Source organism: Panthera tigris, chromosome F2, assembly GCF_018350195.1.
Source record: "Panthera tigris isolate Pti1 chromosome F2, P.tigris_Pti1_mat1.1, whole genome shotgun sequence".
Lineage (NCBI taxonomy): Eukaryota > Metazoa > Chordata > Mammalia > Carnivora > Felidae > Panthera > Panthera tigris.
The window spans coordinates 72,964,077-72,978,071 of NC_056676.1; the positions used below are offsets into that span (position 1 = coordinate 72,964,077).

Here is a 13,995-nt window from a genome sequence, read left to right on the forward strand (position 1 = left end):
ATGAAGTAATTAGGCAGGCAGGGGGCCAAGGAGTAGCCGGTGAACTGACTGGTTAGGAAGACACAGGATTTTTATGAAAAAAGGCCTCCCGAGAAGAGCAGTTGAGGGCAGGATTGTAACTCGGTCTAAGAAGAGGAGGCGGCGGAAGGAAGATTAGAGCAGTTGGTCGAGACCAAGCAAGTGAGCCGGTGTGCGGAAGGGAGGGGCAGGGGGCTGCGCTGGAGCATTGAAGCCAAGGGAGGGTTTTCGGACCAGGTGGTTGCCTTAAGCAACAGGTCAGGAGCCAGTGGAGTGGAGTGGCCGGGAAGGGTGGCAAGGAGCTCCTACCCGGGGCAGCAGGCCCTTTTGGTCCACAAGTGTGGTTCGTGGCATCCTCGCAGACGTGGGCTCCCGAGTTGCCCCCTGGAACCAGTTAGTGCACAGCTTTCGCGCTTTTGAGGAAACATGAGAGCTACAGGGGCAGTATTGGGAGTTTTCAGTAAAAATGAACATACCCCGTTTAGATTCTGTAATCCCTCCCTTCAGTGTTGACTTTTAGTTTTGATTACATTATCAGATAATGGTACTGTTGCTGTTCTGAAGGCCCCTTATTGAAAAATAAAACTATTAACCTTATTTCAGTTCACCCCACCAATTTTATTTTTTTAATCTGCTTGATGAAATTTAGGAGTCTGAGAACACAGTGCTTTTATTTAGAAAGAGTGAAACAGACTGTCTTTAACTTTCTAAAATTTTTTGAAATCTGAAGTAGAATTTATAAAGGACATACTATTTCTCACTAGCAAATAATGGGGAAAATACAATTTTTATTTTAGATGAAGATCGACTTTCTAGAAGAAAAAGTATTGTGGACACCGTATCCATTCAGGTGGATATTTTGCCCAACAGCATCCCTTCTGATGATGTGGTAAGTTGCTGAAGGTGTCCGGCAGAGTGCTTTCTTGAGAGAGACGTCAGTGTAAAAGAGTTTTGTGCCCCTCCAGACTTTTGAACAGGAGCAAACAGGACTCTAAATTTCCCCCCAACTCAACAAAACTATTAGTACACTAATCTGATTTAGCCTTGAGCTTATTTTTTATTTATTTTATGAAACTCAGCTATCGGTAAAGATGCATAAACTTAACAGTATGTATTATGTTGTCATTAGATCTTACATTGTAATTTAGTGTGCTAAAAGGATCCGTGAAACAGAACTAAGTTTTTTTATCAGTAAAAAATACCACATAAGGCCTGTTATTATAAATTAGGAAGCTCTCCAGATCCTGTTTATTTTTAAAGATTTATGAAACACAAATTTTGAGAATAAACGAAATTGTACAATCTCATGCGAAGGCAAATATACCTGAAAGGTTTCAAAGCCTCATCTATAAGGGAAAGTTTTTTTATCATTTGAGAGTAACTGTAATGAGTTTCATTAGGCTACGCTGTGTCAATGCCAGATGTAAGGACTGTGGCTTATTTGAAATGTCAGATTTGATGCTCTCCTCCTGTTTCAATGGAGCACAAAAGTGTACCCTCCCGTGCTTTAGGAAGAAAAAGCAGCTAGTATTGGCTACGACTTACTTCACACAAATCGCCAGAGAATTTTTTGATAGTCCGATAGAAATGCCGGAATATCAGCATGTCAAGCCAGCCTCCTCCTTGGGGCTTGCTTGCCTTCCTAGGTATTTCATTATTTCTCATGATACAGTATAAAGAAGAGATCATCCGTCTCAGAAAGGGGGAAGGAATTTGCCTGAATTCATGCTTTCACCTCCTTCTTCCCCACTCCCCCTCCCAATCCTTGTCAGCTCACCTTCGGGAATTAAAACTTATTGGTGGCCAGGCCACAGCTGACTGGCTTACATCTTCTTATGCTGTTCAGTGCCCCACAGTAAGTAGAATTAATCAGCTTCATTAAGAAATTATAAGCAGAATGTCAATAGCAATTGAAGAGGCAGTTAGTATTCATTTTGAAATGTGGCACGTGTAATTTCTTGCCAGTTTAAGGCTCAAGAAAAATCATCTTTTCTAAATTCACCTCTTCAAAGCCATTTTAATTTATATACTTTTTACTAGTCAGGAAGGTATTGTGCTAGCTCTGTGTTTTAATGATCATGAATTTCCTGCTGTTACCTTTTGAGGGAAGAAATCAATCCAAAGCCTTAGTTTATATATTTTATCAAGAGTGTGCAATACATTTTATTGACTAGTATTCCATCCTCCTTTTGTTAACCATTTTTATTTAAAAACGTATATATATAGCACTTCAGATTATTCTAAAGAGTCCATCTGTTTTGATAAAATGAACTGAAGAAGCATTTGTACAAAGAGTTAACTATAGTAAGATTCTTACACATAAATTTTGCAATTAAAAGTCCATTAATACATGTGTTAACTTGTTAAAGATCCTGTTTTCTCTTTGCTCTAAGTCCTAAGTCAAATATGCTACACACTGAGCTCAAAAGTTAAGTACAGGTTATTAGAAGATTTACCTGAGCACTTTGGAGTTTCAAACTCGTTTACCATTATGGAATATGATTTTGCATTATTAGGAATGACTGTTCAAATACCAGAAGACAAAATAACATTCCCTTCTAGGCCAGAACTAATTAATTTCATAGTATGGACAGGAGAAATTCGCATCAGTTACGTGTTCACCTAACAGTTGATGGTGTAACAAAATATCAAACTATGGTTAAATATATTTGCTAACAATCAAATAAGAAAATCGCTCATTAAAAAACATTCTTGTATTTGATCATAATTATTTGAAATTTTATGTACATAATCTCGGTTCATCCTCAGATATATCCCATGTCTGCTTTTAGAGCTTGTAACTTTTTTCAGAAAGTCAGATTATATAGCTGAGATCCTAGCAAACTTCTGTTTCCCTAAATAAGGGCTCAGATTGTTAGCAGTAGTCTATTGAAATACCTGGGCTACTTGAGGTTTGTCACTAGTAATGTTTGCAATTCAAACCTTTGCCCACCATAAATCACTTAGTGAACTTTATCTAAAAATTGCCCTAGATAGATAGATAGTGAACTTTATCTAAAAATTGCCCTAGATAGATAGATAGATAGATAGATAGATAGATAGATAGATAGATTAGAGATATCTATATATCCTTACCTATATATTTATATAGAAATCTATATATCTATATAGATATATGGATGGAGATCTATAGATGGAGAGATGTCTAAAAATATTCAAGAAGATAAATGGCTAACATGGAATAGAAATGCCTCTGCCTCCTGAGATAAAATTATCAGCTTGACTAATAGCATAAAGCAGCATTGACATGATTCTTTGATCTCTGAGCATTATGGGCATGACTGATATGCATAATGGATATGAGTAGAACCTGAAATCACCACTTGGTTCTTCTCTCTAAAAGATAATAGTCGGTGCTTGATTATTTGGGGGAATGGATGGGAGGCTGTATGTGTAACATTGCATTTTGAGTGCATATCGAAGTTTTCTTCATACAAAATTAAGTCGCTGGCTGGCTGCAAAGAATTCTTGTTTAGTCCAGGACCAACAACAGACCCTTATTTTACATATTCATACCCTGCCTTTTCCCAAATGCAAGTAAAGAAGCTTGCATGTGTGCTAACAAAACGAGTCTGGTGTAATATCAGTCAGAGGCTGCTCTCCTAGGTGCCATAAAATTACTAAGGTGTCCGTGAAAGTAACAGAGCACCTGGACCGATTGGAAGAAGACCAGACAAACAGCAGATTTCACGCAGCCCCGAGGGCGTTGTGCAGTCTAGGGTAGAGTTACAGATCGTGAATAAGGTTCAGGTTACCAAGAGTAAAAGGGGTGTTGAAACTCCCCGAGGCTGGTGCCTTTGCACCGTTTCTGCAGAGCCCCAGTGCAAGCCATGTGTGCGAAGGCAAACACACTGGAGTTTGGCTGGGCGCCGGTGAAGGGGTGGCTCGTCTTCAACAGCTACTTGAGCGCATTGGAGTCTCAGGCTCGTTTACCATTATGGAATCTGATTTTGCATATTAGGAATGACTGTTCAAGTACGAGAAGACAAAATAACTCCCTTCTAGGCTAGAACTAACTGTGAAAAATACGAATCATTAAACACTGGTATAAAGCGGTTGGTCCTTTTTCCTTTTTAAATAGGATTCAGATTCACAGAAGGGAAGCTGGGAAACAAGATGGAAGCCAAATTACAGAAGGCTTTGACACCCACCTGAGGGCTTTGTATGTAATCTGGCAGGAAGTAGGGAGACCCTGGAATGTGGGCAGTGTCGTTATCGGAGCTATGCTTTCATGAGAGGAATCTCAGAAGCGTGACCAGGCTGAACTGGAAAGAAGAGACTAGAAGTAGAGAGGCCAATTAGTACATCCTTTTAATAGTCTCCACCTTGGGTAAGGAGGGCCTGGGGTAGCCAGGCTGGAGATACGGAGGCAGGAGGGCAGTCGCCTGTTCTAGAGCAGAATGGGCAGGGCCAAGAGGTGACTTAAAAGGAGTCGGAGAAAGGAGGTTAAAAAAAAGAAAGGAGAGGGACATCATGATCACGTGAATTCGGGAAGACAAGAACCCATAGAGAAGAAGGGTTTTTGGAATAAAGTACTTCAGCTTTTCACGTACCTGGGACCAGACAGGTAATCGTGACCAATTATGTGTCACAAGAATGCTGGCCTTGTAGCTTCTTCGGTGTTCTTTCCCCTGTACTGTAGCAGTTCCTCAAAAGCCTAAAACTCCTGACCAGTTGTAAGAATAACAGTGTTGTTTTTTTTTTTTCATTGAGATATTAGATTGCTTCTAAGTACCAGTAATGAACGAGCCAGAGCCTAATCCTGTGTCTCTGCTCCAAATATCTAGAACAAAGCAACTGAAGATTCCCAAGTTTAATCTGACTTCACCTAGAAATATGAGCCCTCAGTGGGAAAACGGAGGTAGTGGAGCCCTTGCTGCTTGATTTCCCGCTAAAGCCTTTGAGTTACAGAGAAGCTCAGGTGCCCGGCACGAAGTCTTGCTTTCGTTAGTCTTGCCGCCTTAGCCTTAGCGAAAGACGCTCGTGAGCTAAAATTAGGGACGACCAGAGGCCCAGGCAAGTACGCAGGTATCATTTCTTCACTTTCATTCGGAGGTACCGTAGTAGCTGGGTGTGTTACTCCCGAAAATGCACTCGTGCCATAAAAACTATGACTGCCTTCTTATCATAAGGCGGTTGATTTCATGCCTTTTATAAAGGGTAGTTTTGGAGAGTAGGTCTTGGTGGTTGACCTAGGAACATCCAGAATGTAATTATTTTAAGATGTTGATTAGCTATACTCCTTGAACACTTGCCCGAGTAGCGATTCTTGCTTTTTCTTAAACCGTGTTAAAGTTTTCAGTTTATTTTTGAATAGTAAACTGTACGTGGCACCGATAATCTAGACGGTGGAGAGGCCTTGGTTTTCATGTGTTACATAGCTGGACCGTATGTACACATGGTCTCTGCCTTGAATACCTCCAAGCACTGTTTGCCTACGAAGCCTGGCTCAGCCAGCGGGACTCGGGCCTTGCCCACGCGGCGATTGGGGATTGAGTTCTGTGACTCAGGGGTGCTTCGGCTGCCGGGAGGGGGCTGATGCTGCCAGCCTCACAGTAGTCACTGCAGTAGACCCTTGTCACCACCAGGGACAGAGTGGATGTAATCACAAACCCGGTGAACACAAAGAAGGAAAAAATCTGTTGAAATCTGTTCTTAGATACTTGTAACTGGGTGAAGGTATTATTTGTATTGACCTTTCGTAACTCTTTGTTTTACGTCAAATCACTTTTCCCTAGGTTAGTAACACTGAAGAAATCACCTTTGAAGCGCTGAAGAAAGCAATTGGTGAGATTTTCGTTCACTGTCCTGATGCTTTGCCGGCTGGCTTACCGCTGTCCCCTTACTGGATTAGGTGCCAGTGTGAACACACACACGGCATGGCGTTTCTGTGTGGTTGTGTAATGGATTTATTCAGCCACATTTTTTAGACTTTAACACTTGTCCTGTCTTGTCATAGGTTATTCTTTTCCTTTGCAAAGAGTGACTTTCTTAGAATTCTGAAAGCACATCACTCTTTCGATGCCACCCTTGCCTGGTGACCAACTTGCGGGCTTCACGAACTTCACGAAAACAGCATGTTTCCTTTTGTAGGAGAGAGAGGGATGAAAATTCTGAAAAGACCTGAGAAAATTAAACAGTAACTTGTAACAGGCCTGTCATGTAATGACAAGCGTGTTTCCAACAGGGTGAGAGAAAGAAGTGACCTGAGGTCGTCAGCAGGCACGATAGCACCATGTTAACTCGTGCGGTGTTCTAGGCGAGAACATTGGGGCGGAGAAATTAAACTCTCCTGAGGTCACATGGCTAGTAAATGCTGACGCCAGCTTTCATACCCACATCTCACTGGTTAATCTTTTTACTTCACATAACATAGTACTGTGGGTTTTTTTCCTCTTTGGCCTTTATGGAAATAAATTATATCTGGTATTTTGCCTCTTTTTTAAAAGTTTGAAGTGGTTCCTTCAATTAAGTTTTGTTTTTTTTAATGTTTTTTTTAACTGACTTTTGAGAGAAAGAGCACAAGCTTGGGAGGGATGGACAGAGAGAGGGAGACAGAGAATCTGAAGCAGGCTCTAGGCTCCGAGGTATCGGCACAGAGCCTGATGTGGGGCTTGAAACCCACGAACTGTGAGATCACGACCTGAGCCGAAGTCAGACGCTTAACAGACTGAGCCACCCAGGCGCCCCTAAATTAGGTATTAATATAAATTACCACTAGGCGAATGGTGCCTTGTTCACAATTCATTTCTAATTGGCAAAGCAGTATAGAGTGGGAATTGGCTCTCAGAGATGTTAGTTTAAGAAAATCGGTGTCCAGGAAACGTGGAGTGCTCTAGCACCCATCATACATGACATGAAATCTGACCTTTCCTGGCTTAATCCGTGAGAGGATTTTTTTGTGACTGTAAGACCATGGCAGATTTGCCAAAATAAAATTGAACTCCGTAAGCGACTTTGAACCCCCATTGGAAATGTACAGTCTAGGGCAGTGGTTCTCATAGTATGACTGTGGCTCCTGGATAGCCAGTGGTGGCTCTTTCAGGGGACCGTTCAAGTGAAAAAGTATTTTCATCCTAACATTAAGGCACCGTTAGCCTCATACTGCATCGGTCAACATGAATACAGGCAGTGGCATTACGCTGGACCGGCAGTGGTCGTATTCTTCAGCACACACGGTTATTTTAAAACGAGATTTTATTTAGGAATGCTCTTAATTATAAATTATTTTATTAAATCTCAGCGCATGGGTACGTATCTTTGGGAAGTACACATAGAGCACTTGGATTGCCTTGATACGCAAGCTTACGCTAGTCGATTTTTATAAGGAACACCATTTTTACTTAAAAAAAGACTGATGGAAAACCTATGGTATTTGGCAGACATTTTCTGGAAAATAAATGAAGCTGTGACGTCAAGAGAAAACACAAAACCATCCTCACTGTATTTGCTTCTAATGATAAAATCAGCACTTTGAACAAAATTAAAATTTTGAAACTTTTGTCTACGCTGGAGAGTTTGACAGGTCCCCGTTATTTAAAGACATTTCCAATGAGATCAGCTGTAATAACTAACAAATATGATTTTAAAAATTGTATAATGAAACACGTCTGTATTTAGAGAACCTGCATAAATCACTGGGTCATTATTCCAAATGAGCGTTGCATGATGTTACAAAGTCGTGCATAAATGAGGATTATTCGGAGTGCAAAATAGATGAATAGATTTTACCATGACCAGTTACAAGAAATGTATTAGTAAGATTTCACATTTCATATTGCACTTTTTTTTTCATACTCATGTATTTTGAGAGAGAGAGAGAGAGAGAAGGGCAAACAGGGAGGGGCAGAGAGAGAGGGCAAGAGAGAGAATCCCAAGCAGGCTGTGTGCTGTCAGCGTAGAGCCTGATGCAGGGCTCAAACCCATGAACTGGGAGATCACAACCTGAGCCAAAATCAAGTCAGACACTTAACCAACTGAGCCACCTAGAAACCCCATATCGCAACTAACTTTTAAGAAAACTACCACTTCTCGAGGACTGTTGGAGTGTGCAAGAAGAAATTCTTACAGTTCTGTGAAAGGCTGTTAAAATACTCTTTCCCAATACATATCTGTGTGAGGCTGGATTTTCTTTACATACTTCAACGAAAATAACACATTGCAGTGGATTGGCTGCATTTGCAGATAGAGTCCAGCTGCCTTCTGTTAAGCCAAGACATTAAAGAGATTTGCAAAAATATAAAACAATGCCACTTTCTTCACTCAGTTTTTCATTTTGAAAAGGATGGTCATTTTTTTTCATTAAGCAAATCTTGTTTATGTTAACATATAATGGTTTCATTATTTTTAAATGGTTTATTTTTAAATGAATTAAATATTTTTAAAGTTTCTCAGTTTTATAACATGGAAAATATCAATGGATAGAATACATTTTTAGAATACTACTTGATTTCCTTGTAACTTTCAAGGATGTAAAAAGGACTCTTGAAGCCAGAAAGCTTGAGAACTGCCTAATGAGCATGGAAAACAAACTTGCTGTCTCAGGCCAAGTTTAGGTGGAAATATTCGCAGAAATTGAATATTTAAGACCAGGTTGTATATGCCTCATCTTTCCCAAGTCCCCCTTATTTTCTGCTGCTTTTACCTGACCTGATTTAAACATGTATGTCTCCTGCCTGGCTTCTGGCACATTTGAATTGCTTGCCCCAGTCTAGCAAACAGCAGAGAGGTGGTCATAGTTCTCTGCTGATAGTCATTCAGAAGTATATACATTCTTCACCTTGGTTAATCTACCACAATTTCAAAGGAAAGTATGTAATGCCTGTTTCCTTTTGACCTGCTCTTTATGCTGTTTCCATTTTTTAAAACTAGCTAATTATTATCCGCAGTTATCTACCTGAAAAGCAGGCTGGTTTAAAGAATGTTGAAGACAATGCATTTCGTTCTATGAAATTCTCCACCAGGGGAGCCAAACAACAACCTGAAGAATTGATGGGGCGTTAAACAGACCATTAATAAGAAGCCATAAAGTGTCCCTATTTTCATATTCTTCAGCAAATATACACACTAATCAGTAGTATCAAGGCAGGCATTTATTTACTTGACTGTCTCACAAACTTTGGTCGGACCACCCAGCATGTTAAGATAAAATGTCTTTCCAAATTGTAAATAAATGGAAAAGGCTACAACAGTGTGGTTCCAAAGGACTCTGTATTTCAGTTGTGCCATTCAGTATCAAGTATAGCAGACTTTTAATTTCGTATCTCATATGTATGAGGGCATGAATATTCATGAGGGGATCATCTTTCAGGAAGGACCTTGAAGTTGTTTCACATGGAGGGAGTTGTCACCCTCCTATTTTGGTAAGAGAGACAAAGGGAGTCTTTGACAAAGGGTCTTTTACTATGTGGCTTTAACCCTTAGATTAAGAAAAAACAATTATATATATGCGCTTTCTAGCCTTCTAGACATTTCATGGAGGTTGGGTTTTTGCTTTTTTTCTTTTAAAATTAGTCCCGTAAATTACCTTTATTTTTGATTTATAGATTATTTGCTTTTCTGGTTATTGACAAGTTTCAATAAAAGTCTGTATTCCCTTTAATGGGTCTTTGTAAACATTTCTATAGATACCAGTGGAATGGAAGAACAGGAAAAGGAAAAGAGGCGTCTTGTGATAGAGAAATTCCAGAAAGCACCTTTTGAAGAAATAGCAGCACAGTGTGAATCCAAAGTAAGTGAACAGTTGGTAAAGGGGTTGGGGGTGGGGTTTGATTTTTGTGACGTTTTGGTAATTAGTTGGTAGGTTCTGAACTTTACGCAGATCAGTGGGGCACGGGGTAATGTGTCAGATAGGGACTGAGGGCTGGCAGCCTGGCCACAAAGCCTAAGTGATGTCTTCATGTAACACAAACTGATGGAAATGGCAGATCGCAAACCACACATGGGTGGTTCCTGTGGCCGCGGTACTTGTTGTGCAGTGGCTCTCCGGGATTTTGCTGTGGGTATTTTGTCTTGTGCGTCTGTTGGTTTGTTTTTACCAATGAGACTAGGAAACGGATGAAAGAAACTTTACATTTGGTTCCAGCATGTGAGATAAAACCAAAACATGAAAGCCTTCTGTGCCCTGAGCCTCATGGTTGTACTTATGCTTTGTCTTTTTTTTTTTTTTTTAATGTTTGTTTATTTTGAGGGAGTATGTGCACGTGTGGGGGAGGAGCAGAGAGAGAGGGAGAGAGAGAATCCCAAGCAGGCTCTGCACTGACCGCGCAGAGCCCAATGTGGGGCTCGATCCCATGAATCATGAGATCATGAGATGATGACCTGAGCTGAGATCAGGAGTCAGATGCTTAACCACGTGAGCCATCCAGGCGCCCATATGTTTTGTCCTTTAAATTGCATTTGTGTTATTACAGGTGGGTATTGGGGAAATAAAATAATCCTTTCTTTTTTTTAATTTTTTTTTTTTTTTTAACGTTTATTTATTTTTGAGACAGAGAGAGACAGAGCATGAACAGGGGAGGGTCAGAGAGAGGGAGACACAGAATCTGAAACAGGCTCCAGGCTCTGAGCTGTCAGCACAGAGCCCGACGCGGGGCTCGAACTCACTGACCGTGAGATCATGACCTGAGCCGAAGTCGGCCGCTTAACCGACTGAGCCACCCAGGCGCCCCTAAAATAATCCTTTCTTAACATTTTTTTTTTTCTCCCTTATAGGCAAATTTGCTTCACGACAGACTTGCTCAAATACTGGAACTCACCATACGGTAAGGATTTTATTACTACAAGAGCAATAAAGTAACAACAAAATAGAAACTGTTAAACCCTTGTAGAGTTGTGGCTGATTATGTTTAAGTAATTGTGCTTTTCACTCAGGGAAAACATGAGATCGTAGAGGTGCCTCCATCTTGGTAGCCATTCTGCTCCCTGGACAGACCTTGGGAGCATTGCTTCCAGTGTCTTCTGCCTCTCCTAGCTTCCCTTTTTAGGTCCCTCCTTCCCTCCTTCCTTCCTTCCTTCCTTCCTTCCTTCCTTCCTTCCTTCCTTCCCTCCCTCCCTCCCTCCCTTCCCTCCTCCCTCCCTCCCTCCCTCCTCCCTCCCTCCCTCCCTCCTTCCTCCCTTCCTTCCTTCCTCCCTTCCTTCCTTCCTCCCTCCCTCCCCGTGGTCCCAAAAGATCTGGGTAATTTGGGAGACTCATATTCTAATGATAAACTTAACCAGATAATTTGTCATATTTAACCATTTTGATCTGCAAAAAAACTGCAGTTTCATACGGTTCAACCTCACAGTTCTTTCCAGGGCAAGACCGATTGTACCTGTGTGGATGGCTCACTACAATTGCTAAAGTTTCCTTGGGTGGTCCTAAGTCGTATCCATTTTAGTCCTGTTGTAAGTTATTTTATGTCCTAAACATTTGGTACCTAACACATTTGGTCCCTCGGCTACTTGCTTGTGTTGGTTATTAAGTCGCAAAGCCCAAGACGGAGAAGCAGTGGCAGGTTCAGAGAGGCAGTGGCAGGTTCGGTCTAAGCAGACAAAAGCGCTTACTCACGTTCTTCTGCTGACCTCAGTGTGGAAGGGGACCTTTGTCTGACGTGGCACCGTGTTGGAGCCAGAGTTCAGAGCTGTGCTTTCGGAATTTTTTTTGTACATCAGCGGTATAATTTATATTTTAACTTGATTAGCTAAGCCTGCTTTGCTTCAACTCCAGTGTTCTGTAAATAGGAGAGGCAGGTACGTGCTGTGTGGTCCACATGTTCTTTTAGTTCAGCCTTTTTTCTGCCATTGTATGCAAAGTATGTTGTCATCAGTATCACATCTCATTCTAGGCATTCCCCCCACCATTCCTGCCACCCTCACTAAGCGACGAATTCCTCATTCACAGAATTTCAGAGCAGAGACTCAGACAGTAATATGCAGTATGTGACATACCTTAGATTCAGAGAAAATCGATGTATGTGGGCACTTACTTACCTGCTGCCTGTTAATTATAACAGTAACTGTCTAGACTGTAATTGATCTTACACTACATGTTTTGTATCTGTTCCTTTTGCTAATTGTCACGACAGCCCTGAAAAGCTTAGGTAAATAGCTATTTTTTTCATTTTCTGGGTAAAAACACTGAGGCTTTAGAGAAATCCAGTAACTTGCTGAAGGTCATCCAGCTACTGAGTGGAAAAATCAGAATTCATATCCATAACTCATGTTCTTAAAAGGAATGTTGCTAGGACCCACCATATTACATTTAATCACACTGTCCTAGCTATGTGGCTTTAATATTTTAGAATAATGATTATGGCTAATTCTCTTTTATTGGCATTGCAAATCTAATAGCATTTATTGAACCCTTACTAATAGTTAATATTTATGGAACGCTTATGCTGTTCTAGGCACTGTGCTAAGTACATTATTTCATTTAATATTTATAACAGACCTTAAAAAGGTTAGTGATTAATTTTACTTGACAAGTATAGAAACAGACACATAGAAGTTAGGTAATTCATCCAAGATTACCTAATTAGGAAGGCGTACTTCTGGATAACTTACACAATAGAGTTTTTGGTTTTGTTTTTTTTTTAAAGATTTTATTTTTTTAAAGTAATCTCTGCACCCACTGTGGGCTCAGACCCACAACCCTGAGATCAAGAGTTGCACGCTTCACTGACTGAGCTAGCCAGGCACCCCCCAGAGTTTTTGGTCTTGTTTGATATATTTCTTCTTGTTCCTTTGCCTACTCTAATCACCGGACAGGGGAAAGGATTTGTATTCTCAAGAAAAGAAACAGAACAGTCTTACACTTCAAACTCCATCATTCTTTCATTCCCTTTGACCTTAGTGCAATGAAAGGAAGTTACAAGAAATGCAAAGAAGTGTGAAAATACACCTGTGGGGATCGCCCCACAGGTGATCCAGTTATTGGAATTAGTAGACAAGAACCTAAAAATACACACACATGCACATGTGCCACACGCACACACACGCCAAAGAATTTAAAGGAAAAGATATACATGTTTGAGCGGAGAAAAGGAAACTGAAAAAGAACCAGATTGTAATGCAAGAACGGAGTGACACAGTATGTGAAAGACAAAATTTCATAGGATGAGCTAACAGTATATTGGACATTATAGAAGAACACTCCTACGTTGCTCACGGGAGAGAAAATGTGCAATCACTGGGTAAGACTTTAGTGGTTACTCACGGAGTTACACATATACCTGCTCTTGACCCTGTAATCCCATTTCTCGGTACTTACCTGGAGAAATGAAAACTTATTTCCACAGAAAGACATGTACGTGAATGTGTTAGCAGCTTTTTTCATAATTACCAAATGTTCCTCAACAGGAGAGCGGAGAGACAAGAGACAAATAGGGCTATCTTTAATAGAGTGCGGTACTATTCAGCAGTAAAAAGGAACGCGTTTTCTTTGGTTTTAAACAAACAAAAATGAGCAAAAGAAACCAGACAAAAGAGTATAGCTTGTGTGGACCATTTTTACAGGCTGTATGAAATTCAGGAACCAGCAACACTAATCTTCAGTAGCAGAGATCAGAACATAGTTGTTGGATGTGGGCACGTGGGAGTAGGGAGAAACTGACTGGTTAGGGACACGGGGGACCTTTTTGTTGAATGACAAAAGTGTTCAGTATCTTTACTGGGGTGTGCTTACACCACGGTATACATTTGTCAATTCTTGTTAAACAGTACACTTAAAACCTGCATTTCACTCTGAAAATTAACTCTCAGTAAAAAATAAAGGGATGTCACAAACTCTGGAATGGTGATTACAAAGTAATTGTTAGTTCCCAGAAATAGAATAATATACCAGGAAAATAGAATCAACTGAATAACTTGAGAACTGTTTACAGTTAGATAATATTTGTGCGTACGTTAACTAAATTCATTACCATATGGATGTAATTAAAATTTATTTCTGTATGTTCATGACTCTAAATCACTAAC

The 13,995-nt window shown here is 40.5% G+C and overlaps 1 protein-coding gene across 5 annotated transcripts in view; it reads left to right on the top strand.

Annotated features, from left to right (window-relative positions):
* Positions 1 to 13,995, top strand: part of EFR3A (EFR3 homolog A) — a 105,113-nt gene that overhangs the window by 86,941 nt on the left and 4,177 nt on the right. For 3 of the 5 annotated variants that reach the window (XM_042973555.1, XM_042973557.1, XM_015537799.2), the window contains 4 exons: positions 816 to 907; positions 5,778 to 5,826; positions 9,666 to 9,769; positions 10,753 to 10,802. In XM_042973555.1, the coding sequence (XP_042829489.1) occupies positions 816 to 907; positions 5,778 to 5,826; positions 9,666 to 9,769; positions 10,753 to 10,802 (295 nt within the window). Of the gene's footprint in view, positions 1 to 815; positions 908 to 4,826; positions 5,068 to 5,777; positions 5,827 to 9,665; positions 9,770 to 10,752; positions 10,803 to 13,995 lie in introns of those variants that run through there. The other 2 variants (XR_006213229.1, XM_042973556.1) reach the window with 2 other exon arrangements.